Raw genomic sequence first — 26,087 nt, forward strand, 5'->3', positions numbered from 1 at the left:
GTAGAGAAAGCCAGGGGAATATGAGAGTTCCATAGTTTGACGAAAAGGAAAACCTTTCCTAGGCTCCAGGGCCCGGCATGCACTTGCTGGGCATCTTGGGGTGAATGTTGTGTGTCCTCAGGTCTCCGTGGGTCACGCACTGGGATAGACGGACCGTGTGATGTTATAGTTAGATTTCCTGGAGGAGTGTGACGTTGGGCTGCTGTGAAGTCAGTGTATAACTGAGGTCCTGGGGGATGGCCTTTTGGGTTTGTCTTTAATTTCTTCTCTGCAAAAGCAGGCCATTGAATTGGACCTTAAGAAGCCCAGAGCAGTGCCTCCCTGGGTGTTGGTGGGCAGGTAATGCCTGGGAAAGCAGCAGGAGGGTGTCAGAGTGGCCCTGAGGATCCCTGTCTGATGTACTGGTCATTCGGGGTCTTTCTAAGATCCCTCCTCGTCCTCTTTTACTAGGGCAGAGCCTGTGCTGAAGACGTGCAGGTCCCTGGGAATCTCCTCTCGGTGGTCCCCGCCCTGCCCTCCTGTGTACACGGGAGAAGCACACAGTTTGTCTGCATGGCCCCCTTTCTCAGAAGCAGCTTCCTCGTAAGGCTTCTGAGCTTCCTTTGCTGTGTCACGTACCAAGTCCTAAGGGAGACCCTGCAGATACCCCATTGTTGGGGGAGCAGCGGCCCTGGATTCCGTGTCATTGAGTGCACGCTGGGCGGGACGGAGTGCTGAGAGGTGACAACACAGTCCCCCGTAAGGACGTTTCAGGCCGGCAGGCCCGTCAGGGGCTGGGGGGCTGGAAGACACTGACCAGCTGGTGCCTTTGGACGGCACACGCCCCTCTGGAGGCACAAGAGGGGGCTGTCGAGAGGGATCCTGCTGGCCTCCCCGTGCCCTTCCAGGTGCTTTAGCCATCACTTTGGCGTCCGTGGCTCACCTCACGGTTCTCTGCCCTCCCTCTCACATCCCAGATGGCTAAGGCTTTCTGAGGCTTCCCCCGGAAGAGGAACTCGCGTCGCCTCTCTCTCTGCCCTGCCACCTCGCTCCTCTCATGGCAGCCCAGGCCTCGCCCTCCTGCCCCATAGTTGCTCTCCGCCCCTTCCCTCCCCAGCAGTGTTTCACGGTTCCGCGGTCACCTCCCGTGATGCGGCCCTGACTGTGCAGTGTGTCGGAGGGCCGTCCGGCCCCGCCTGCCACGGTGGAGCGGGTCCCAGGCCGTCCCTGGGACAGCCCGCCGGCCCTCACCCGCCCTGGGATGTGCCTCCCAGTGGGGTGGGCTCCGTAAGGACCCAGCCTGCAGGAAACGGGGGCCTGGATTGGGGTTACGTCCCTCTCCCTCTGTAGCTTCCAAACTATTGTCTGTCTGTGTTTCACTCATCAGTACGCCCCGGCATCTAACATAGATAAGGTTCGAGGTGAAAGTTTGTGCTGTTTTCTCATAAGTGAGTAAATAAGTGAGTGAGTAGGAGAGAGACGCCTTTTACTTAAAGGGAAGCAGGCACACGGCTTCTAGGAGTGTGGAGGACGGCAGCAGGGGTCGATGGCTCGGTGGCCGGCACGACGTGTGCAGGGGGGGGGTTGGCATTGCCGACAATGGACAGTCTGTGTCTGCACTTGATCCGTGATTCCACTAGGGGTATGTGGGTGACCTTGCAGGTGTGAGCACCCATGGGTACCCACCTCCCGCTGACCCAGATCCTAGGTGCTAGGTAGGGGCAGGATAGTCTTAGGGGAAGAGTTTTCCGAATGTGACTTTTCCTCAGAATTGCTGCCACTTGCGGCACAAGCACGAAATCTTTTCCCCTGTTGCTCCAGCTGAGCTAAAGAGAGAAGGAAAAGGGGCAGACAGATCTCCAGGAGGTTGTGAAGTGTCTGTAAATCCCCACCAGCGTTGTCCTGGTCACAGATACTGCAGCACAGAGGCGGCATTCTTCCCCTCCACCCGGCCATGGGCTGCCCCAGACTTACCAGGCCCACAGAGTCCACTGGCACCGAGGGAAGGACCCACCCTGGGGAGCGCCGCTGCGTCACTGTCCTTCCTGGGCCTGGCTGCCAGACGGCCGCCTTCCTCTCTGTTCAGGGAGCGGTGGGCCACGGGAGAGGCCTGTCCATCCGCTGGCTGAGCCTGCCCTGGGCTGTGGTCAGGCATTTCCTACAGATCCTGTGCAGAAGCCACTGCCCTGCTGGCACATAAACAAGCTGGAGGATGTGCCCTGCTCAGACCTCTGGGGCAGAGGGTCCTTGGGATCTTCTTGGCCTGTAACTTAGAGAGGTGGCCTGAAGGTCCCAGGCATGCCTGTCTCTCCTGCTGAGAGGCATGTACCGGTCAACTTTCACCGGGTTGATGAGTGTGTCAGAGGGTCACACCAGGGCGGGGCGGGTGTGACTCCGCACAGTGTGGTTGGAGCGTGTTCTGGAAGTCTGCTTGCAGGCACCTGATCCCATCGTGGTGTGCTGAAGGCAGTGCCAGTGCCAGCCCGTGAGCAGGAAAGGGGCCTCCCGGGAGGGATGTGGGGACTTCTCTTTAAGGGAAGACTTTAGGGTATGTGACATAAGCATCAGGATTTAACAGATGAGTGGGACGGTGCCCAGCCCGAAAGGCAGGAGAGGCAAGGGGTGAGTGCCCACTCCCTGCTGCGCTTGGTGGGTGTAAACCTAGTAATGCACGTATCTACTGCCTGGAGCTTCGGCCTCAAAAGCCACACACGGGACAGAGCCTCTCTACTCTGCTATACTGACTTATTACTGTCAGATCTCAGGTCACGAGGGACAGAGCGTGGACTTACCTGAATGAGGGGGATAGTGTCCCAATTCTTATAAAAATGTGGGATCATTTGAAACGGGCTTTGAAGAATATATACGAGTCCACCAGATTGCTGGATGGTGGGGCTGGCCTTTCAGAGAGAGGGAAGAACATGAGCAGAGAAGAGGGAAGAAAGGGATAGAATGTGTTTAGACCCACCGACAGCCTGTTGGTGGACTAAGCTACCAGCCAGGTGAAACAGGCTACGTGGTTAGAAAAGAGACTCTGCAAACTGGGAGTGGTAGGACGTGGGAGCCGCTGCGGCCGGGAAGAAAACCTGCAGGGTTTGACAAGAGGAAGTTCCCCCAGGCTGTCCTGGGCAGGGGATGGAGTGAAGGCCGTGGGGCTGGGGACTGGGGTGGAGGAGAGGCAATGCCCCTGCCCCGGGGGGGAAGGGACGGGGCGTGGACCCTGGCTGGCAGGGGTGGAGTGCGGAGCTGACCAGGGACTCCGGCGGTTGCGGAAGCTTCTCTTTTGTGAGCATCGGATCCCGGGGAAGCAGGTCTGCCTTTGGGGGAGATGCCTCTTGAGGCGCAGATCCTGGACAGGAGGCCCGCTTGAGGGGGCGGTTTGGGGGGGCTGGCGACCCCCAGGAGTCTCCAGCCCCGCGCGTGCGGGCAAGCTGCTTGTCCCTTGGGTAGCGCTGGGCCTGGGGCTGAAACTAAGCTGTAGAGGGTTTCAGCTGGGAGTTTGCGAGAGATTAAAGGCAGGGAAAGGGGAAAAGGGGAAAAGACATGAAAAGGAAGCACACTGCACAGCAGAGTGAGGCGGGGCCACTGCCGTTTGGAGGCACTCAATGGGCAGGCTGCCCGCGACAGCCAGCGGCCGCCCAGCAAGCCCGGATTCTTTCCCTGCCGCCCTCTGAATGGGCCTCCTCAGAGGCGGCCGTCCCGCGTCCCGCCCCGATTCCCCCGGGACGCCGGAACCCGGAGTCGCCCTGCCCCGGTGGGTGGGGGACGCCTCTGGGGACAGCCCTGGGAGCGCCTTCCGCCCGGCCCCTGACCTCCCGGGCCCGTCTGTGGACTGACCAGCACCCCAAGGTGCCCAGGTAAGCGCCGCGCTCAGCCCCAGCTCTCCTCCACAGCCTCTGGCCACGTCTCCGGGGCGATGCTGCTGAAACCTGATCTCTGGGGTGGTGGGGGGGGAGGGGACGGGGACTGGGGGTAGTGGGAGGAGGTGGGATGCAGAGTCCCAGGGCCAGGAAGCAGGGGAAACCGGACTTGGGAGGAGGGTGACCCTTCCAGTGTCTCCTGTCACTTGAGGACAGCCCTCAGGTCCGAAGGCTGTGGGACAGAGCGCCCCAGCCCCAGAGCCTGGAGGGCTCCTCCTTCCAGGAGAAAGCCATGCTTTGTCTTTGCCGAGACTCACTGGGGCAGAGGAAAGCCTGGTGTACAGATGTGCGGCTTTCCGGAGCCGGGGCTGCTTCCCAGCACAGCACATTCTTTTGCTGAAACCGAGAAAGCCCGCCTGCCCGGTTCCAGGACCGTCCGTCCACCCCCAGAGCCCGTGAGGGATCTCAGGCTGCCCCGAGGGCAGAGGGCCCCGAGGCTGTACCCAGGTGCCCCTGCTTCTTAGGGGAAGCAGTGCTTTTACTAAATGCAGCAAGCCAGCCTCAGGAGCAAAGCTGGGGTTTCAAGATGAGTTTGCCCGTTGTGTTGCCCACTCTCGGAGCAATCAGAGGGAGGGTTTCAGAGTCCATGACTGTGAAACGAGACACACGGTCACTGAAATAACCTGCCCACAGTATTAGCAGAGCTTCCAGACGGTAGAGTGTCCGGGTCCTTCCGTGCATCTTACCTCTGAAACGTCCGAGGTGAGCCGGGCCAGCACCATGGGCCCAGCCTCTGAGGGTGGCACGTGCCTGGGTCAGAGTGGCCACCCTGGGGCATCTGGGGATGCCTGAGGATCCCGCTGGTGTTCAGCATTCTGCTGACCCTGGGCTGACACAGCGCTGTGTGTGTGTCTTAGCTGGAAGAGTGAGGGTGATCAAGAGGGAGACAGAGGAACACTCCCTCTAAGAAAGGGAAGCCCAGGCCAGTGAGCGGTCTGCCTTCTCACTTTTTCCAGCCTGAAAGTCTTGTAAGTTCTCCCTTCTAGGACTGGGAGGTTTCTCCACAGCTGAATGGATGATACTGTCTGTTCAAATGTTTCCTGACATTTTAGTGCAGTATATACACGAGAGTAGTTTCCCATGAATTCCGTATGTATATCAATATGTAACAAATTATCTGGTTAGGATGGAAATATTTTTCCAACTCCGAAGGTGAATTTAAGAGAGTTTTGGTCCGTTTCTATCAGGAGAGAGAGATCTTTCTCTTCCTCTGTTGGTGACGATGGCTGGTGGGATCCCAGGAGCTGGCTTCTGGTGGCACCTCCTACAGACGCTCTTTCTGAGTGGGAGCTGCGGTCCCAGGGCTGCAGACTACTCCCAAAGGCCCCGACCCTCCTCTGCACGCGGGGAACTCGCACAGCAGGCTCCTCCGAGGTGGCGTTACGCTATACTTGGAGGCAAAAGGCAGTGACTTTAGGACAGGGTTATTCTATTACATTAAGGCTGCTGACTTTGAGATCTCCCTAATGCGGGGCAAGGGTGTCTTGTGGAAAGAGCACAGCTTCCCAGTCACAGAGATGAGTTGACTGCCTTTGAACAAGTTTCTTCACCTCGCCTATCAGCATCTCTCTTTCCACGTCCATAAGATTGGGGTAATAAATTTGCACATGGAAACCTTTTTCTGAGGATAAATCAGATGATGGCTGCGTATGGCTAGCACAGCGCCTGGCATGTAGTCGTAGGTACTCGGCAAAAAGCAGCTATTATTCTGATTTCCATTATCGTTCTCTCTGTAAAGAATGTTGATATGCATGATATAAGCAGGATTTTAAAACATCTTTGAGAAATCTGTGATTTACAAGGCGTGGACATTCAGATCTGCACCTGTGGCCACCACAGCATTGCTCTGGAAGCATGAAGAAAGTAGGACTTGGGTTTGATGATCAACGTAAATTCTAGGCAAGCAGTGTACACGTTAAGAAGTGTTTACTGACCGTCGTCCTGACTGTCGCCTACGTCGTCTTTCTTCTCTCCTACCCTTCAGTTTCCCCTCCCTCTATTTTAAGAAAACAGTAAAATAACATCCAAAGGCGTGAAGCCACTCAGGTGAGTTGGAATCAGGTTGGCTGGTGACGGTGGTTTTTGTGTGTGTGGCTGAAAGGTGTTAAGTGACGTGGAAGCTGGTGTTCAGCCATCAGTGGCGCGTCCAGGGTTGGTTCTGAGTCCCCGGTCCCACTCACTTTGCGGAAGGCCCCTGAGACAGTCTTTATACCAGGCATTCTCTTGTGACTTAAAGGTAACTGAGTCCCAGTTTACAGAGGAGCTGGGTTCCAGAAGACCTCCTTTCACAGACTACACTCCTGTTTCCTCCTTTAGGGCCATCACCCACTTTATCCTGCAGATGGAAGTTTAAGGGCACTGGATGAAGTGGAATTTAGGGAACCAGTTCAGCTTCCAGTTCTGCCACTAAATACCAGGGGACTTGTGGCCTGGAGCAGTGTTCTCTGATATCTGAGAGTACTTAGCCGCAGGGAGGGCACGTGGTAGGATTTTACAAACTCGGAGTGGGAGACAGCGGAATGAGTTGGAAGGACTGGGGTTAGGGTATGATTAGGACACAACTGGGTGGAGGACCCAGGCATCTTGGGACAGCTGGCTTTCCTGGGTGACTGAGTGTACACAGAGAAGCTTCTAGAACGCCATGGGGCTCCTTGACAGCTCTGAGAAGGTGAGAGAGCAGAGTCTCCCCCAGGACAAGATTTGGTCCTGGAAGGTGCGGGTCTCGGGGTCCCTACCTGGTGCGTCTGTTGGTAGGAGCAGACCTGATGTCACCCAGCCGTCCCTGTGTCTCAGAGCAGACGCTTTGAGAAGCTCCCACGGTTTTCCAGTTGTCCTGTAGGTTCTGGTGCCTGTTCACGTTCTGGCTCTTGGTGTGATGAGTGGCTTTTAGGTTTTACCCTGGACTTTTTTGATACTGTGCTGTGAGCTCTCGATTCTCTTTTATCCGGTCTTCTCGTTTTAGGCGGTGTTCCTGCCCAGGTGCAGTTCCAGGGCCCCGTGGATGTTTCGATGTTTAGGTGCACCTTCCCGCTGGCCCTGCTGACACAGGCGAGGAGCAAATGCAGCTCGTCTGCTCGCACCACTGCACTGGGGCCTGAGGCTGGGTGGGGAAGGAGGCTGGCTCACCCTGCGCCCAGCTGACACCTGCCTGGTGGGGAGGTCAAGGGCCACCTCCTCCTGTGCATTGGGGGATGGGGGTCCTGTGGGTGTTTGGTTGGAATAGGACAGGTATTGCCGAAAAGGTTTTCTGCTGTTAGGCTGCTCTTTTCGGATGGGTTGGTTTTGGTTCTTTGGCTAGACGAGCAGGCTTTTCCTGGAGCTGCTTTTGTCTGACAGTTCTGGGATCTATGGGAGGCAGTAAGGAAACCAAGGAACTCACCATGGTGTCCTTCCTCACCTCCCCAGGTGCCCAGGTCCTCCTTTCCATCTGTCAGAGTTCCCTGTGCGTGTGGTTGTGTGATGTCCAGGGCTGCAGTGGTAAATTCAAGGACCGGGGGGGGGAGTGGGGCTACTCCATCTTGGCCAGAACCACAAGTCCCCAACATTATTATTTTCGGCATTGCTAATGTGGTAAACATTTACCGCACAGACACCTACCATGTGCTGGGTGACTGTGGAAACCAAGGTGAAGCAGGCATGCGTCTCACTGCAGGGACTTCACTGGCTGGTTGGAGAAGTGATGCACAGACGTCTGAAACATCCAACGAAAGTTCAGGAGATACATGACAAAGTTAGTGAGGAAGAGGAATTTAGTAGAAGGCCTTCCATAATCAAATCCTTGTGTAGAATGTGAAGCCTTAGCTCAGGACAGAATCCTGTTTCCTAGAGCAGGTGGGGTTGAGGTAGCACGTGGGCAGAGTTTTATAATAAAGAGATGAAAACAAAAGAATACCACCTGTTGCCACCTCACTGCCCAGAGGGAAGAAGGGGAGGCTCAATCCCAAGACCACAGCCCCAGAAATCTCCTGGGCAGGAAGTGGGAGTGGCGTCCCATGGTCATCTTGTGGGGAGGCCGTGACCCCTGATGACGAGCTCTCCAGAGCACGCCCCAGCCCCGTGGAAGGGGTACCATCGGTTCACGTTCCTGTGGGGTCAGGGGCAGCATGGACCCGGCTCCACCGGGCCAGGGACACCCAGCCCCTTTGTACCTGTCCCTCAGCGCTGCCTCCTCTGGAAGATGCCCTGTCCTGTGGGAAGACGCCATGCCCACCCTGGGAACGAGAGAGGGTCTCTTACATTGAATCCAAGGCATGTGGATTGTCAGACAAGCCATCCTTCTCTGGGCCACTATAAGGAGGAAACTGTGCGCTCCGGGTGTAAGTGAGAGCAGGCCCTGAGCCTTAGCTTCCTGGGTCTGCCCAGGACATGATACCCCTGAGGGCTTGTTTCGAGGGCCGAGGAAGCCTGTTAGGTACCCCCCAGGTAGTAATTAGTAGTAGTATCTTGGTAGTTTGTGAAGAAAGCTTGCTTTTTCTGCACACGTTGTGAAAATCCAGGTTAAATTAACGCAGCAGTGCCATGTACTGCAGTGAGCCACCCGTGTTAACTGAGAGGGCTGGTGCCCACCTAACGAGGGGTTCACGGTGCTGCGTACGTTGTGTAATCAGGGTGATTTAGAAGGACCGGGCGAAGACACCACTGCCTGGGTAGGGACCTGGTTTTAGAACCTGAGCAGTGATAATCTCTGGAAAACATCAGACTTCTGGCTTCTGAAATTAGGGGAGAAATTGGCCGCCTAGGACCCCAGTTACTGTGTAGGGTGGGAGGTTAATGGATGCGGGTCCCCCTGGTGCCCTAGGGGTTCTGAGAGGTGAGGATCCTATGAGGATGTCTTGGAGTTGCGTCCTTTAAGTCTTCCACAGGAAATAGGGCTTTCCAGTCACAACAAGACACTCTGTGAGATTACAGGAGGGTTTTAAGCCCTGGCCCTCTGTTGGAACGTGGTTTTAAGTCTCCATGGTACGGTCCTGATAAGAGGAAGCTCTCATCCCCATGAAGATGCCTCAGGGCTCCTGTGTCAGCCATCTTCTCCAGGCTGATGGCTCTGTCCTTAGAAGGTCCAGGACAAAGTTTAGCATGAAGGCCATGTCCCATTTCCAGAGGAAAGCCAGAGCCACTGGGGACTCTGCCTGAAGGAAGAAAGCAGTTTTTCTGAGAACCTGACTTCTAACCAACCGGGGGTCATGGGTACAGCATCTTCACCAAGAGAGATCGGGCCGCATCTCGCATGTTCTGTACCTCCTGCTGACAGTTTATCCGTTCCTGGGTGAGTCTCGTGGCTCCCCGCACTGTCGCCCTCATCAGCCCCTCACTCTGCACATGAGTTATACAGGTTCTCCCTCTGCTTGGAACACACTCTCTCTGGTGGTATTTTTTTTTTTTTTGGCTCAGCCCAAGCAAAGCTTCCCTGTGTCAATGCCTCTTTTCTTCTCTCTGGCGCCATCTCTCCCCACAGCCTGACAGCTGCTGTAATCATTCTTGTCTACCTGGATTCCCACTGGATTGGAAGTAGCTTTGAGGCAAGGCTCTTGTATCCCTGAGGCTGCTTTCTGTTGCAAGTAACCAGTCCCCACTCAATCTTGGGCAAAGGAACATGAAAGGAGGACATGAAACTATTCACAGAAGCCAAAAGGTGGGAGCAGCCCAAGTATCCATCCACAGATGAAGGGCCAAACACAGTGTGATTCATCCGTACAATGGAATGTTACTCAGCCTTGAAAAGGAAGGAAATTCTTACACATGCTGCCACATGGATGAACCTTTAAGACATAGCCAGACACGGAAGTACAAATACTGTATGATTCCACTTATATCGAGTACTTTGAGAAGTCAGATTTATAGAGACAGAAAGTAGAAGGGTGGGTGCCAGGACTGGGGGAGGAGGGCTGCAGAGTTAGTGTTTAATGGAGACGGAGTGTCAGTTTGGCAAGATGACAAGAGTCCTGTAGATGGATGGTGGTGATGGTGGCACAACACGTGAATTGTACCTAATGCCTCTGAACTGTACACTTACAAATGGTTAAAATGGTAACACGTGTTATGTCTGTTCCACCTCAGTTTTTTAAAAAACGGAAATGTAAGTGAGGCCAGAACAGAGGGCAGTTCCGGCCTCGAGTTTGGTGTCAGGAGGCCTCACACCCTGACCCCCAGTTTCTCAGCTCTGTGTGCAGGCTCCCTCATCCCTGGGCTCTGGGGGGTCTCAGGTATCCTCAGGACCTCCAGGCCCAATGCCATTCTTCCTTAAAGTCTAGCAGGAAGGATGGAGTTTGTTTTCCTGAGAGCTCACTCCAAAGCCCATTTTGGAAAGATGCTCATTCTTTACAGGTTGCTAAGAGCCCTTGTTAGTCATTTGAGAAGCTGGCCTTGCTTAGTGCGTCATCAGAGTAGAAACTGCTTGGAAAGACTCAATTGTGAAGAAAAAACTGTTTCCACTGTTGCCACATTAGAATTCCCCGCACAACACCAATGCAATGGGGGCAAATGTGTTTTCTTTCCAGCATGCTTGAATCAAAACCTCTGAATAGAAATGAGACATCTTAAAAGAATAAGAAGAAACAAGGTCCTGCTTGTAGTGAGCTATTTTATCTGCATTTTCTGGTTCTTCTGTGTTATTGAGTAAAAGGAAAACGGTGGCATATATTTTTTTGAAGGGGGTAATTCCGGTTTGGATGAGAACTTCACAGAAGGATCCCCTGTCAAGTTAACAGACGGGGCCCTGACTGCAGTGCCGGTTGGGGCACTTCTGGGTCTGCTGGGGGCATGAGAACATTAATGCTTCTAGAAGAGAGAGAGACAGTTCATCCTTGGGAGAGCACTTCTAGTACTTACTGAAAACGGTGACCTTAACCCTTAGAACACATTCGTATGATGTGACTGTGACAAAGATTTACAAAAGAAAAAATTCAAGATCAAGAAAGTATGTGTTTATCCATATGGGGGGCCGTTGATCATTTCCTTCTGTGTTTGTAGAGCATCTCTGGGGCCAGAGATGCAGGACTTCGATTTTTGACAAAAAACATCTATCGCAGCATTGTTTTTTCAGTCTTCCAGGGTTTTTCTCTGTTTAATTGACATTATATCTGGCTGCCTGCCCATCTTTCCCTTGCTTTCAAGAAGATTGGTTAAGTGGTCTGTTGTTCATAGACAAATAACTAAAAAATTATAAGGTAAGAGCTCCCTTTAAAAATCACTACTATTGGACTTCCCTGGTGGCGCAGTGGTTAAGAATCCGCCTGCCGACGAAGGGGACGCTGGTTCGAGCCCTGGTCCGCGAAGATCCCACATGCCACGGAGCCACTAAGCCCGTGCGCCACATCTACTGAGCCTGCACTCCGGAGCCCACGAGCCACGACTACGGAGCCCGCGTGCCACAACTACTGAAGCCCGTACACCTAGAGCCCGTGCTCTGCAACAAGAGAAGCCACAGCAATGAGAAGCCCAAGCACCGCAACGAAGAGTAGCCCCCGCTCGCCGCAACTAGAGAAAGCCCGAACGCAGCAACAAAGACCCAAGGCAGCCAAAAATAAAAATAACTAAATAGCGCTTCCCTGGTGGCGCAGTGGTTGAGAGTCTGCCTGCTGATGCAGGGGACACGGGTTCGCGCCCCGGTCCGGGAAGATCCCACATGCCGCGGAGCGGCTGGGCGCGTGAGCCGTGGCCGCTGAGCCTGCGCGTCTGGAGCCTGTGCTCCGCCACGGGAGAGGCCACAACGGTGAGAGGCCCGCGTACTGCAAAAAAATAAATAAATAATTTGTTTGAAAAGTACACAGTATCTTGCTTTCTAAAATACTTTAAATTTAGAGGTAGCAGAAAAAGGACCATTTTACCTATGAAATGTTTTATGTAAACCTCGTGGTAACCATAAAGCAAAAATCAAGAGCTGAGACATGACACATAAAAAAGGGGGGACTGAGCAAATCACCATAGGTGGAAACCAACAATTTACAAAAGGAGACAGAAACAGAAGGAAAAAGAAACAATGGAGAGATAAATTTAGAGCTAAAGAGACTCAAGAAATCATCTGCTCTGATCCTAATTGATGGGATTCTGTGAATGAAGAACCTAAGGTCCCAGAGGTTGAGAGTGTGTTCAGTGGTCCATGACTTGTGGTGGAACCCAGATTAGAACTTGGGAATCTGTGTGCTCCTTCCCCAGCAGCTCCAGTTTCCCACCTAGAACTAGAGTGAGAGAGAAAAAAAGGTTTGGTAATGTTCCATTTTGCAGAACTCTCTCAAATGGTGGAGAAGGGAACTTCCTGGTTAACTACATCATCCCAGGAGGGAAGGTCGGAGGGACGGTGATAGATATAGATATGAAAGATAGGTAGATAGCTATAGATAAAGGATAGATGAAAGGTGAACAGATAGATAAAAAGATAGATGGATGATAGATAGATAGATGCGTACACATGTACCATTTGGTCTATCGGAATCCACCAGCCTTCCAGGATTCCATCAGTAGATTTTCTCGTTCACTTCTAAAGGTTTATTGTGAATATGCCAGCCAAAGGTTGAGACGGTTTAGATAGTTAAATAACAAAACTCAAGTGTCTTCACCTGGATAGGCAAGAATAATCTTGACCTCAGCTAAATATATTTTCTTTTTCATTAAAGGTCATATAAAAATGTACTGGCAATTTGTGACTATTAAGAGTAATATATGAGTGAATAATTTTTATACGTTTTAAAGATTTTTTTATGTACCTAGGAGACAGGAAAATGTTGATTTTTTTTTTTTTTTTTTTTTAAATGTCACATGCCCTGACTTTTGTTAGCAAGTAGTGGTTCCTACATCCAAGAGAAGAGGCATACGGGATGAACCTTGATGTGTGGGCCCCTCCTTTACTTTTTCTGCCCACCCATTCCCTTCCCGTGAAGGCCTCAGCACCAGGCTCTGGACGACAGTGAGCTGAGAGCAGCGAGGGTTCCCTTTCTTCTTGTTAACTTATACTATGTGATGTAAATAGTGGTGACCAGAGAGCAAATGTCACCCAGCTTCCCACAGAACCTCCTGTAGTGGCCCAAATGGAGCATAAAAATAGGCCTTTTGGAAAAGAGCCTGTGACCCTCTCTCACCCTGTTCTGGGTAAAGGAAGTGCAGGAAGGGGAAGCAGAGGGGAGATGGTGGGCTGGACATCCCGGGAGCCCAGAGGGAGGCCCCTCCTCCCAGCCCTCAGCCCAGGACGTACCATCTGCACAGAGAAAACCAGGAAGTGAGGCGGTCGATTGATTTCCAACCACTGAAGGTATCGTGCGGCCTCCTCTGGGCGTCGCAGGAAAGGGAAAATGTGAGAATGGGGTGAGAGGAGGAACAGACTTGCCACTTTGCCGGGACGATGCCAGGGACCCAAAGGAGCCCAGATCGGGTTGGGCACCAGAGCTCTGACGTGCACGGGGTGTACAGCAGGGTCCGTGTGGTCCCTAGTCCCCCGACTCTGTGGACACACCCTAATGGGGGCTGTGGCCCCAGAAGTCTGACTACCCTGGAGCCCCTCATGTGGTTGGTTTAGGACAGACAGACATGCTCTCTGTGGCATCTGGAACCAAGGAAAGCCTGCCGGCCGCAGGCTCGGGAGGAGGGCAGCTGGGACCAACGCCTGCACGCTTGTCGCCTGCAGGACCTCCCTCGTGTCGGAACCCTCCTCTGCTCCCGTGGCCATCACCGCACCCCTGAGCCTCCTTCTGGGTCCAGAGCCGAGAAGACGGAGCCCCGATCCCCACCTCCACCCGGCAACGGGGCCCCCGTACAGTCGTCCTTCTGGAAATTTCACCTATCGTTCAACCGTGAACAGCAAATGTGCAAGTTGAACAAAAACCAACCAGGTGGGGCTTCCCTGGTGGCGCAGTGGTTGAGAATCTGCCTGCCGACACAGGGGACACGGGTTCGAGCCCTGGTCTGGGAAGATCCCACGTGCCGCGGAGCAACTGGGCCGTGAGCCACAACTACTGAGCCTGCGCGTCTGGAGCGTGTGCTCCGCAACAAGAGAGGCCGCAACAGTGAGAGGCCTGTGTACCGCGATGAAGAGTGGCCCCCGCTTGCCGCAACTAGAGAAAGCCCTCGCACAGAAACGAAGACCCAACACAGCAAAAATAAATAAATAAATTAAAAAAAAAAAACAAACAAAAAAGCCCCCAACCAGGACACGTTCTGTCTGCTTTCGGGCGTGTGTGCTTCGAGAAATGAGGTGAACCACGCAGAAGGGTCTGCAGGCTCGACTCACGCAGCTGGTGCCTCTGCCTGGGCTTGGAGCCCGATCTCAAGGTCCTTCTCCAACCACATGGGCCTCCCGTTCTTATGTCTCTGGATTCCCAGCAGGGCCGGTGGCCAGCGCCCCATCGCTTGGAGAGTGAAGGGTGTACCCTTACCTCCCACGAGGTTCCCACTCCCTGTGCTGTTAGCATCTCTGAGCACATGGAGGGGCCAGGAAGCCGGGGCCTCCATCTGAGGTGCCTGGCCACCCCCTTAGGGGTTAAATCCTGTTGCCCGGGCAGGGGCCAGAGGCCGATCTGGCCAGAGGGAACAGAACCCAGCCACGTGCCCCAGAGTTGGCTCTAACTGAGTTAGGAACAAAGCCACTTTCATGGGAAGCACTGTGCTGGTTGTTTTCTGGAACAGGCAGTATGATAACAGCACAAAGTGGGATCTTATCTCCCCTCGGCTTCTCCTCTTTGGCTGGGGCTCTTGGGTGCCGTGGGAGTGTGGTGTGGGATTCCTGAGGTGGCTGCGGCCCTGGGACTCGGCCAGCGTACGGCTCCCGTCACTGCACGGGGACCACTGAGAGCAACCTCAGTACTGGAGGAACTGATCCTGCGAGGAGCTGCTGTGTGCGCGCCCGTGCTACGTGCTCTCAGGCGCGCCCGTGACACGCTCAAACAGCCCGAAGGCGGGTGCGCTAGACTTGATGGGTAAACTGTTTTTCTGATCCCGTGGTTCTGTGCTGCTCCTTGACGTGGGGTCGTAAGGGCTGCTTGGCGTCTCTATCCTCCTCCCACTTTTCGGGCCAGCCTCCTGAACCATATTTCCACACTTTGCCCTGCCCTGTACTTTTCCGTCGGTGCTTTTGTTAACTCATTCATTAATTCATAGCATGACTGACCTGAATCTCCCACCAGCTGCAAGCTCCGTGGAGGGGCCAGCAGTGAACATTGGGAGCTTCTCCTGCCCTGTGAGCGTGGAGCCTGTTTCTGAAACATTTTCAGTTTAGTTATTTCGAAGTCTGTATCTTTTAACTCCAATGTTTGTATTAGCTGTGGGTGTTTTTCCTTTTCTTTTTCATTTTTTTGTTTTCATTTTCATGTTTTTGTTTTGTTACCTGATCAGTTTTTTTAAATTAAATATTTGATATTATGTCCATAAAATTATAGGTAGATTGATAGATGCATAGATGTCAGATAGATAGATGGGTGGATAGGTGACAGACGGTTGGATAAATGGATGGGTAAACGGATGGATAAATGGGTGGATGGATGGATCGATCGATGATAGATGGATGGAACTGAGTAACGTGAGTGATGTGATATTTTTTCAACTTTATTATTTTCTGATCAGTTCTCCCTCGTTTTAAGACAGAAAGCAAAATAACCTGTATTTCTCACAATATTATTTTATTGACCATGGTAGATTTGTCCAGTTCTCAAAGCTTAGTTTAAAAAAAAAAGGCAAAATATTAAAAAAAAAAAAAAGATACCCAGAAATAGTGGAGATGCTAGGCTGCGAGCGGGACGGACATCTGGTCAGCGGATCGTGTGAAGTTCCCTGCGGTGTGTGGGTGTCAGACAGGCAGGCTTTCCTGGTGCTCAGCTTCTCCTCCTCCTGTGACGGGGGTCAGGCCAAGTGGTCTCTGCACCTCTTGGGGGTGAAGACACCGCAGGCAGGGCCGTGCTGGCGGAGGGAAGAGTTAGCCGAAAGCATGCGTCCCAACCTGGGGCACAAAGTGCTGCTGGGCGGGCACTTTATGGAAAGCGGGTCTTTTCTGTGGTTTGCACAGAGGCCTTGCCCTTTCTAGGGTGGGAAATGGCTTACTTCATCAGCACGGTAAGTATATCAGGGCAAACTGTTCCTCGGGTGAGACACTGGGCTGCCTCCCGTCTCACTGTAAACGAACATCGTCAGTGGATGGTGATTATCAGTACGTGTTGAAAGCTGCGCGCAGGGACTGGTCAGGTGTGTCTCCTTTTGGAAATGTGCCAGACATGAGGACACTGCACTTGGCGGAGTCGGGGCACCTCCTGCTGCTGCAGAAAGCTTCGGAAGTGGCACTGCTTCTTACAGCCCGCTCGTGTTTCCTTGATGCAGAACCACGAGGCTGCCCTGAGGTTCTCGGTCACCCTGTGGGGATGTCAGAGAGCCCCGTTGGACCCAAACCTGCGACGCTCCGGGCCGACATGCCCACGGCGCCCTCCTTCCAGCGGGCGTTCACGTCCTCCTGCACGATTTCTGGCCGCAGCCCCAGCCAGCGGAGGGGGAGGTAAGGTGCCCTTTGAACCAAATACTGCTGCTCTTACAGACCCCAAATCCAAGCACCACGGAGGGAAGGCGGGGGCTTGTCCTCCACATGACACCGGGCTGCCTTGTGGATTGACCACCATCACTCTTCAAAAATGCAGTCAAAATAAAAACTCCTGAGTCCACCCTCACTGTTAGCAGGCGGAGTGCTCAAGGAACACACTGCACTTAGAGTCCGGGCACAGTGGCCAGCTCAGGACCGAGCGTCCGTGAAACGTTATCTGAGCTGAGGCTGGAAAGGGGGTGCAGTGGCCAGGCTAGGAGGGGGCCTGCCCGGGGCTGCAGATTGGGGTGGACAGGGCAGGCAGGACGTGCTGCTCTCGGAGACATGGAATTTGTGCAGGTGTTCGGGAAAGCATGGGGGGTGCAGGAACACCCCGCAGTGGGATTGGAAAACAGAAAGGATGGGCCACAGACAGCCACAGAGAAATGTCCTATTTCTCCTTCACAAAGGACTGCCGCTGAGCAAATTCAGATGCTCAGGGTAGGAATCATTTCTTAGTATTTTACTTGTGGGCACATTGCTCTACAGTTATTTACCACCCTTAATTCCACCTCCTTTCTCTTTACAAAAAAGGGGGACATTGCGTATCAGGACTCAACATCACACACAGAGCAAATACATGTTTGCTAGTGTGTTAGCTGTCTTTCTATATTTCGAAATATAGAGAATTTCCAATATTCTTAATATTGGAATTTCCCATTTTCGATATGGCAGTCTCCTATGTATCCTTTATCAGCTGGCTGTCCTGCAAGCACTTATGAAAACTGACTGTGTCAGGCACCTGTGTTGGGCATCGGGAAGAAAAAAAGAGAATGGGGGAGGGAGGTTTAAGCAGATCCCGTGGTTGATGCATGCGTGGTGGGACCAGAGGGAGGACACAGCTAATCCCTGTGCACACATGGACACGGGCTTCAAAGTCAGGACACAGTCGAGCTACGTCTTGAACTGAAGAGAAAAGGGGACTTTGCCAGATGAACAGCGAGGAAGGAAGAGGCACAGAGGCTGGGGAGGCAGGGTCGGACCCCTCCACCACCCCTCCACCCGTCCCTGAGGCTGTAGACTGAGCATCTGGGGTCAACAGTCAGTGGGGAGACTGGAAGGGCAGGGCCTGAGTTCAGATACTCGGGGAGCCTCGCGCCGCTGCAGGGGGAGCCTCGGCACCCAGCCTCCCCACCCCTGCCATGTGGGAACCGTTGCTAATTTCCAGGCATCTCCCTGGACGTGTCGTCCCCTGACGGTTTGTCTTTTGAACAGCCCTTCCTCGGCCGAGCACCAGTGGGTGGACACCAGCCCCAGGTCCACGCTGACCCTGCTGGGGAGCAGCCGGCCCGGCAAGGACGGCCCTGGGCGGCCCCACTTCCCGCCAGCCGAGCTCCAGACGTCCTTCCACGGCCACGAGCTGTCCCTGGCGGAGCCGCCGGAAGCTCTGGGCCCCCCAGGCAGCCAGGCCTTCCTGAGCTTCGGCACTGCCCCTGAAGGAGGTGGGCTCCCCCCCGGCGAGGACCCGGGGGCCTTGCTGGCCAATTCCCACGGAGCGTCCCAGGCCCCCGGCGCCCTGCGGACAGCAGCTGAGGCTGCCGACAACGGCTTCCTGTCCCACAGCTTTCTCACGGTGGCACCTGGACAGAGCAGCCACCACAGCCCCGGCCTGCAGGGCCCGGGGCTGACCCTGCCCGGGCAGCCGCCCCTTCCCGAGAAGAAGCGGGCCTCGGAGGGGGACCGTTCTTTTGGCTCGGTGTCTCCATCCTCAAGCGGCTTCTCCAGCCCTCACAGCGGCAGCACCATGAGCATTCCTTTCCCAAACATCCTCCCGGACTTTCCCAAGGCTGCGGAGGGAGCTGCACCTTCCCCAGGTAGGCGCGTCTCCACGGGTCGGGGGCCCACCCCTGTGCTCACAGGTGCACTTGGGCAGGGACGGACCCTGGGGTTACAGATGGGCCTGCCCAGGGAGCACCAGTGCTAGGGCTGGGCTGAGCGGCTAGAGAGAAGAATCCAGAGCCTTCATGGGGTCTTTTCCATCTCACTAGCCCGAAGCACAATACCAGTGCAGAGCCGCCTCGCAATTCATCCAGCTTGTGCGTGTATTCACGTTAGATTCATTCCAACAGCAGAAAATGCAGATATCCGTGGTGGTTCTGTTTTTTTCCCCTTTGACTTGGAATCAGGGTTCTGTGACAGTGACTGTAAGAAAAAAACATTAAACAAATACCTTTGAAATTTAATTATGAAATGTTTCAAATGTAAAAGGTATAATAAGACACTGACAGGAGTAAAGCGACGCCAGCTCTGCTCCTTGCGCTTCCTATCTTTCTAACTACGTGTTGTTGAAATGTGTTGCAGAGGCCTGATCGCAGTGTCCTGCTGTCTTTGTGTTTTCTGTTATGAAACAGCCACTCCCTGCTCGGAGTCAGGCTTCTCCCCTGTAGTTAAAGAGAGCGCCCTCCCCAGAGCACCCCGTCCTCGCCCAGGGTGGGACTTTGAATTTCTAGGTCCCTTTGAGGTGAGAGTTGCAATGAAAAACGCCCTTCACAGTTACTGTTTTTGAATTCTGTTTTGCAGATAATCCAGGTGATAAGCACATGTCCGTGAACTTTGTCCAAGATACATCCAAGTTCTGGTACAAGGCAGATATCTCCAGAGAGCAAGGTGCGTGGGCGAGACCAGGGCTCTGCGTCCGGGAAGCAGGGCCGCGGGGGTGGGAGCATCAGGGTGGGACGGATGAGCTGGAGGAAGTGACTTCGTGACTCGCCTTGAGGGAAAGGCTACGACCTTTACGTTTTTCTTGGAAACGCTCAGTCCTAATGAGGGAGCCGGCCGGGATGGGCACCGGCCACGATCGTTCTAGTGTGTGGGGTGTAATTTCTGGTGGCTTCCACCAGACAAGGTTTGGCCAGCGTTGCCAGTGATGAGAAGACGTCATGGGCCCCAGCCGGTGGGGGAAGGAGAGGTGTCTTTCTAACACCGTTCATGGGCACACCTGCCTGTGTCACACTGGAAAGACGAGCTGCTGGCGGACTGAGCCCAGCATGTCACACGCAGCACAGCAGCTCTGGGTGCGCGGTACAGTCGGAAGACAGCTGGCAAAAATGAGAAATGGTTAATATTTTTGAGCAGTGAAGCCGCGTGTCACTTTTTACTAGAACGCGAATAGAAGAGGTGTCCCAGAGGGACGCTGGCATGCCGTCGGTGGTGGTCCCTCTGGGGCAGCCTTTCAGACGAACAGCACTCACTCCAGCAGAATTCGTGGGATCCCTGCGACGTGGTGGCCCTGCTCACGGGAGCCACCGTCCTCCCTGGGGGTGACGACACGGCCGCCTGCGGGTGGGCTCATCACTCCCAGACGTCCCTCCGAGAGAGGATGACGTGGAGCTGGGGCTGGCAGGTGCTGGCCAGGATACCCAGAAAGGAGATACCCCAGGGGCTGCTCTCAGCAAGTGGGGAAGAAATCGCAACTGCTCTCCGGGGGAGTGTTTCTCAAAAGTGCCTGGATGTGAACAGTTAAATGGCTGGAAAACAGCAGTGTCCAACGTTGTCACTGAAATTCTTCTACTCAATTAGGCAGATAATAAAAATGGTAAGAATGTGCCTTTCTTCCCATGAGCTCAATGGACCTATTGTCATTTCCTATGAGGGGAGCTCGCTTGGCCTGGAGAGGTTTCTGAGTCCCTGAATTGGCCTTTGTGCCGTGCACTCCCCACGTTCCAGGCTCTGTTGTGGCCAGATGCTCCGTCCTCGTCCCCTCCCTGCTCTGGTCACAAGAACCCCCAGGACTGTGGCCCTTAGCTGCAGCTGTCTCATCCAGCCCGACAGACCCTGAGAAGTGCTTGTTGGGGACCCTGCCCTAGACTATTCTGAGCAGACCCTCCTACTCTGGCGGCTCAGCCTTTCAGACCAGGGTGAAGGCTGGGCTGGGCCGCGCCCTTCTCTGACTGAACAGCCAGGCTCTGGCTCCAGAAGAGGCAGTCTTGGTTGGAGAGCACTAGGCAGGCCGTCCTGCGCAATGGCGATGGGAAAGCCTTCCACGTGGGGTTTGGGGGAAAGGATCTGGATGGAGGGGACCTCCCTTGGTGGCATCTGCTGGGCGGTAGCAGTTACTCTTGTCGTTTGCCTAATCTTAGCCACACATTTAAAAATAGTTATTTGGGGGCTTCCCTGGTGGCGCAGTGGTTGAGGGTCTGCCTGCCGATGCAGGGGACACGGGTTTGTGCCCCGGTCCGGGAAGACCCCACATGCCGCGGAGCGGCTGGGCCCGTGAGCCATGGCCGCTGAGCCTGCGCGTCCAGAGCCTGTGCTCCGCAACAGGAGAGGCCACAGCAGTGAGAGGCCCGCGTACCGCAAAAAAATATATATATTTCTTTGGGGTGGACCCCATCTCAAAATAGTTAATATGTGCATCGGGCTTTGATTTTTCCAGTTGAACTCCAAAAGCATAACTTCCTCTATTTTCTAGATATTTTGTATAGACAACACCTACACAGGTGAATGTTCTGTTGGGTGTGCCAACTTCTCCAGATGGAAGAAAGCCATCCGTGGGTTTTGTTGTAACTGCTGGGATGTGCCTTTTTCTGGAAAAACTGTACTGAAATTTCAGGGAGATTCAGGAGGGGAAAAAAAAAAGCCCTATAGCCTGTTTAGGGGCACAATTGTTCACATATTATTATGGCAAGATTAGTACCTTGGGACTTTTTAAAGGTGAACATAAAAACCGTAGGAGGAAAGTAAAGTAGAAATTAAGTATGGTTGTTCCAGCCGTGCTCTCAGGCCTCTGCCCTCGAATCCTTGAAAACACCAGCTGCAGGGAGAGAGGTGATGACGATCCCATGGGTGTGCACGAGCTCCTTCTCGCCCCTTCAATGCGGGCTCATTTCTGTTCCAGAAACAACGAGCCCAGCATCGCCCTCAGGTTCCCTCTGCGGGTGCGTGAGACCCCGGCTCCCTTGTGCCCAGCTGGTCTGGCTTCAGGGATGGGGTCTGGGAGGGGAGGACGGGCCGGAGCAGAGCTGGCCTTCTCTCTGCTGTCCAGAAGTCGGCCTCCCGTGAGGCTGGGGCGCTTTTTTCCACCACAGTGAAGTAAAATCATGACTTGCAAAGAAGAAGCTCTGGTGAGGTTATCACAATTGAAAACTATAACTTCTGTGAGTGGTCTTTCCCCTGCTTTAAAAACATAATAGGTCTTCAGCCCCCATATTTAGAAAACATGCTATGAGATAAAACCAGCTGCGAAGGCCTGGGGTCCCCCGTGGTGTCCACCCACCCTCCCCTCCCGGGCCTTGAACTGCTGGAGCAGCAGGCGGGCTTTCACTCCACTGTGTCAGGCTTGCACCCCGCAGGGTCCTACCAAACCCGCTCCCCTTGGAGAGCACTGTGCTTTCCTGTCCCTCGTCCCCTATGCGTGTCAGTGTACAAGCTCCTGCCTTATGGCCTTGTCCTGCGGCAGGGGCTGGGGCATCGCCATGGAAGAGTGTGTACAAGAAACCAATTGTTTCATCCTGCTGCCGAGCAAATGCCATGCCGGGGGATTGGGGCTGGAGTCGGGATGCACGGGGGCCTGGGACAGAGGGCTTCCTGGGGTTATTTCCTGAGGCGTGACGGGGCTTCCTGCCACTCCTGAGTTTATGTCCGGGCCCCCCATCTACTCCAGACAGGGCCTCTGGCTCTACAGAAAGGCGGCATTTCCATGGCTGTAATTTTCTAGTGCCTTATATTTTAAATCCCTAGTTTTCTTTTTGTAAAATGTAAAGTTTATAAGAGACATTCTGAGAGATGTTCTGGTTATTAGAGAAAACTCTCGCCGGTGTCTGGGCTGCGTCAACTTGAGGTTACTGTCACCCTAACCCATCCATCCATCCCGATTTCTTCCCGTATCCTGAGCATGGGACCTGGGGGAGCCAGACTTTGAGCTTGAAGGGGAGGGATGTTCTTTATAGGTCACAGTGTGACATGCCTCCCAGCCTCACCAGGGACAGGTAGAAGGTGCAGTGCCAGGTGCAGCTTGTGGCCCTGACTGACTGGTGTCGGCCGCATCGAATACGGGTTCACAGCCTCGTCCAGGCTGGAAACAATTGGCCATAACTACCACACCTGCCTCAGAGCCACGGGACGGAGGGCCACCTACGATCCCCCTGGGGCAAATCTTGGAAATCGTATTAGATATTCAGTAACTTTTGGGGGACACTCTCACAGTCTTCAGAAAGTGGAATTGGAAACGTCTTACCTTCTTTTGAAAGTTGAAAGCGCCCTTTCTAAAATCTCTAAGAAAAATGCCACGCGGGGAGACGTAGGGCAGGGCCACGGTGGGGAATGCGTGGCGGCCCCGCCTGACGTCCCGCTGCGTCACACTGTGTGTACCAGGACTCGGTTTCCTGGGCTGTCAGGTGTGTGTGTGTGGGGGGGGGGTCCTCATTTGGCCTTCACAGGTGCTGCGGGGTTAATAGGAGTCGTGTGTGAAGGCAGCACCTTTGTGATCTAAAGGGACGGACCGCCCTGTGCCCCTGTATCTTTTACAGTCAAGTCATCACAGAGGCTTCCCTCACCCTTGTCACGGCCCTGAGTGGAGACAGGCCGTGGCCTCCCCCGGCAGACACTCACGTCTCTCTGTTCCCCTCCGCAGCCATCGCTATGCTGAAGGACAAGGAACCCGGGTCATTTATCGTCAGGGACAGCCACTCCTTCCGAGGCGCCTATGGCCTGGCCATGAAGGTGGCCACGCCCCCGCCCTCCGTCTTGCAGCTGAACAAGAAAGGTGGGTCCCGCCGGCTCTTCTCAGCGGCACCTCGCCTGTCAGTTACCTTTAGTGCCTGTGAGATGACTCATAGGTTTTCTTCTTCTTATTTATTTTTTCTGGTGTATTTTGGTAAGTACTGTCTTGGCTCAAGAAGGAAGGTTAATTATTTGTAAACTTTTTTTTATTGCTTTGATGGGCGATCAGATGTCGAAACAACGGAGCAAGTCCGTGATAAGGCATCTTTGCTCCCATTTTCAGCCCTGTATGCCTCAGTTCCCTCCTGCTTCCTGTGGGTAGACATGGATGGAGTCATGAGATTATCCTTCCTTAGGGGAAAGGACAAAGCCTTCTTCCTCTCTGGTCCAACACTCTGCACAAGGGGCAAATACTAGCCGAATAACGTGTAATACAGGCAAGGCTTCTTCTTACCTTTTTAATGTTTTTTGTCACAAACATAACCATGTATAGAAGAGTTTGCGAGGCCTGCATGCACAGGTAAGCGTTATTATGAAGCAGACATGCATGTACCCAAACATAGGCCACAACTTTGTGGGGAAGCCCCTACATGCCCTTTCCTGTGTGTTGTAATCCATCGCCACCATGACTTTTTGGTTTCCAAGGATCCTGGATTTGACTAGCTGAGGCCCTTCCAGCGGCCCCTTGTCCTTCTGACATACCCCCCATTAGTCCCTGAGCACGCCAGCTTTCTGAAACAGCAGACGTGTTTTAGGCTTACTTTGTACTTTCCCTGCCCCAGCCATTTCTCTAAAGATCCTTGGTTCTTTTTATTGGGGAATGGTATCTAGAAACCAAGATCTAATTGCTAGGTTTGCTCTTTGCTATCAGAGTACCACTCCTTCTCTCTAGGACCCGAGCTAGGGAATGTATCCTTTTAAAAAATTCCTGAGCTCACGTTGATACCACCCGTTCAAATACAGTATCACCAGGTCCTTTCTCACCTCTCCTTCAGGGATGAGCTCGGTTCCCAACAAATCAATACATTTATTCCCTTTCCCTGTCCCCTAATATGCGGTTTCTGGTTTATTCTTTTTTTTTTCTTTTTATCGCACCCTGCCCTCCTTGCCCCCCCCCCTTTTTTTTTAACCAACTATTGCCACAAACTCTAAGGAAAGGGAAAAGATTCTTTTCCCCTACATGGAGATTGTGTACTGGAATGTCAGCAAGTTACATGGCTCTTCCTAGGGCACCTGGGCTCACCTGGGTGGGGCGAGGGTAGATCAGAATAAGCACAGATTCTGAACCTTTGGTGTTTAAACCAAATGACACTTACCTGCTTCACTCACGCTCTGTGCCCAGTACCAAATCCTGGGATGAAATCTCTGCTTAAAGCTTCCTGGAGAAAATTGCCTTGGAGTGAGTTACACCTTGAAGAATGAGATTTGGTTTCCAAGGGGTCCGGCTTCAGGCACGGCCAAGGGGTTTTCAGGAAACTTAGATGGTCGGTTTGGGCAAAGGTAGTGGTTGTGTGAATAGAAGCGGGGGGTGGGGGGGAGGCTGGGAGGAGCAGGTGATTCAGAGGCCAGATCTGTGGCTATCGTCATGTCTGGAAGTGAAGGGGGAGAAGGCTCTGTGCAGAACACGGGAGCCTTGGAAGTAGGGCCCCAGTGCATCCAGAATTCCTGCATGAGAAGCTCCACCAAACGCTCCACTGGCTTTCGAGTGGTTTAAACAGAGGCTTTTGTAGCTCAGGAGCTGACTCGGCCCTGATTGTGGAGGATGTAAGTCATTTGGCAGTATTTGCAAACATGCTGAGTGATGATTATTATCAGAAAACACTCAGGACCGGAACCTCTGAGGGTCTGTGGAGACAGGGGTGGGTGACAAGGGAGCAGAAGTGAGTGCATGGCAGTTCCCAGGCTCCTCGGTTTCAGCTGAAGCTTTTAAAACTATTTTTTTTTTTTTTACTGCATGCATTATCTTTTTGGAAATACAGATGGTGGTGTATAATTCTTACCTCCAGGCATGCATCCCGCCTCTAAGGCCCACTTTGTCTCAATCTTCAGGCAAAGGCAACAAAATAGAGGATATTAGAATAGCAGAGTTCAGGACATGCAACATTGCCACGCGCATCCTCTGGGTGAAATTTTGTCTGGTTGCCTTGCCTTCATCCGGCCCCTGGATTTGGCATTTGGATTTCACAGTCTAAGGATAGATCTGAGAGGACAGTTGACCAGGAAAAAAGCCCAGCAAGTCACCACCCACCCCTGGCACCCGGGAGACGGGACAGAGACAGATGTGTGGGGTGCTGGTCTCCGAATCCCCATGCAGCTGGGTTCCCCACTGACTCACTTCTCACCACTGGCATCCAGACCACACTCTGTGTCTGCCTTCAGTTTGGAAGCCATGGATCATTTTCCTCCCACAACTGAATGGCAAAATGTTCTTGTCCCCCTTTTTATTCAGTACTGCCTTTTATGGAATCTGATCATTTCCTTTCCTACCAGCTATACTGCCCCTGTGAAATGCTGACACCGATGTTGTTGGTATTTGTCACTGTTGTTTAAAATAAGCATCGCCGGGGAGCCTGCCATGGCCCAGGTGTGGAGCCCAAACCCACCTCTAGCAGGTCCTGCCATCAGAAATGTTAGAAGTTACGGCAGGCAGACATGTTCTCATGGGGACACGTTCCCATGGAGACACGTTCCCATGGAAACATGTTCCCAGGGAGGGTGCTGAATGAGGCAGGACGGAAACACTGCGCCGTGTGGATGTGAATGTCTGTATAGTGCGGGGACTTCTTTTTCTTCTGTTTGTTGTTTGTACTTTTCCACCATCAGACAGTTTGCCATTCCGTGGCTTTTCGTGATGCACTTTCTCTTTGGGCTCACGGGCTGGCAAGAACACAGGTCTGTGTAGCAGCAATATGATTAGAGGGCTTGCTGTCAGGAGGGGTTTGTGTACCTGACTCCTGGCTAAATCTTACCCAGAAGACTGG

General features: G+C 53.4%; 1 protein-coding gene across 1 annotated transcript in view; it reads left to right on the forward strand.

The window, feature by feature from the left end:
- Positions 1-26,087, forward strand: part of TNS3 (tensin 3) — a 188,087-nt gene that overhangs the window by 145,583 nt on the left and 16,417 nt on the right. The window contains exons 22-25 of the mRNA XM_065884480.1: positions 16,194-16,365; positions 17,662-18,260; positions 18,967-19,053; positions 23,018-23,149. Coding sequence (XP_065740552.1) covers positions 16,194-16,365; positions 17,662-18,260; positions 18,967-19,053; positions 23,018-23,149 — 990 coding nt within the window. The remainder of the gene's footprint in view (positions 1-16,193; positions 16,366-17,661; positions 18,261-18,966; positions 19,054-23,017; positions 23,150-26,087) is intronic.

This window comes from Phocoena phocoena, chromosome 9 (genome assembly GCF_963924675.1).
Source record: "Phocoena phocoena chromosome 9, mPhoPho1.1, whole genome shotgun sequence".
Classification (NCBI taxonomy): Eukaryota; Metazoa; Chordata; class Mammalia; order Artiodactyla; family Phocoenidae; genus Phocoena; species Phocoena phocoena.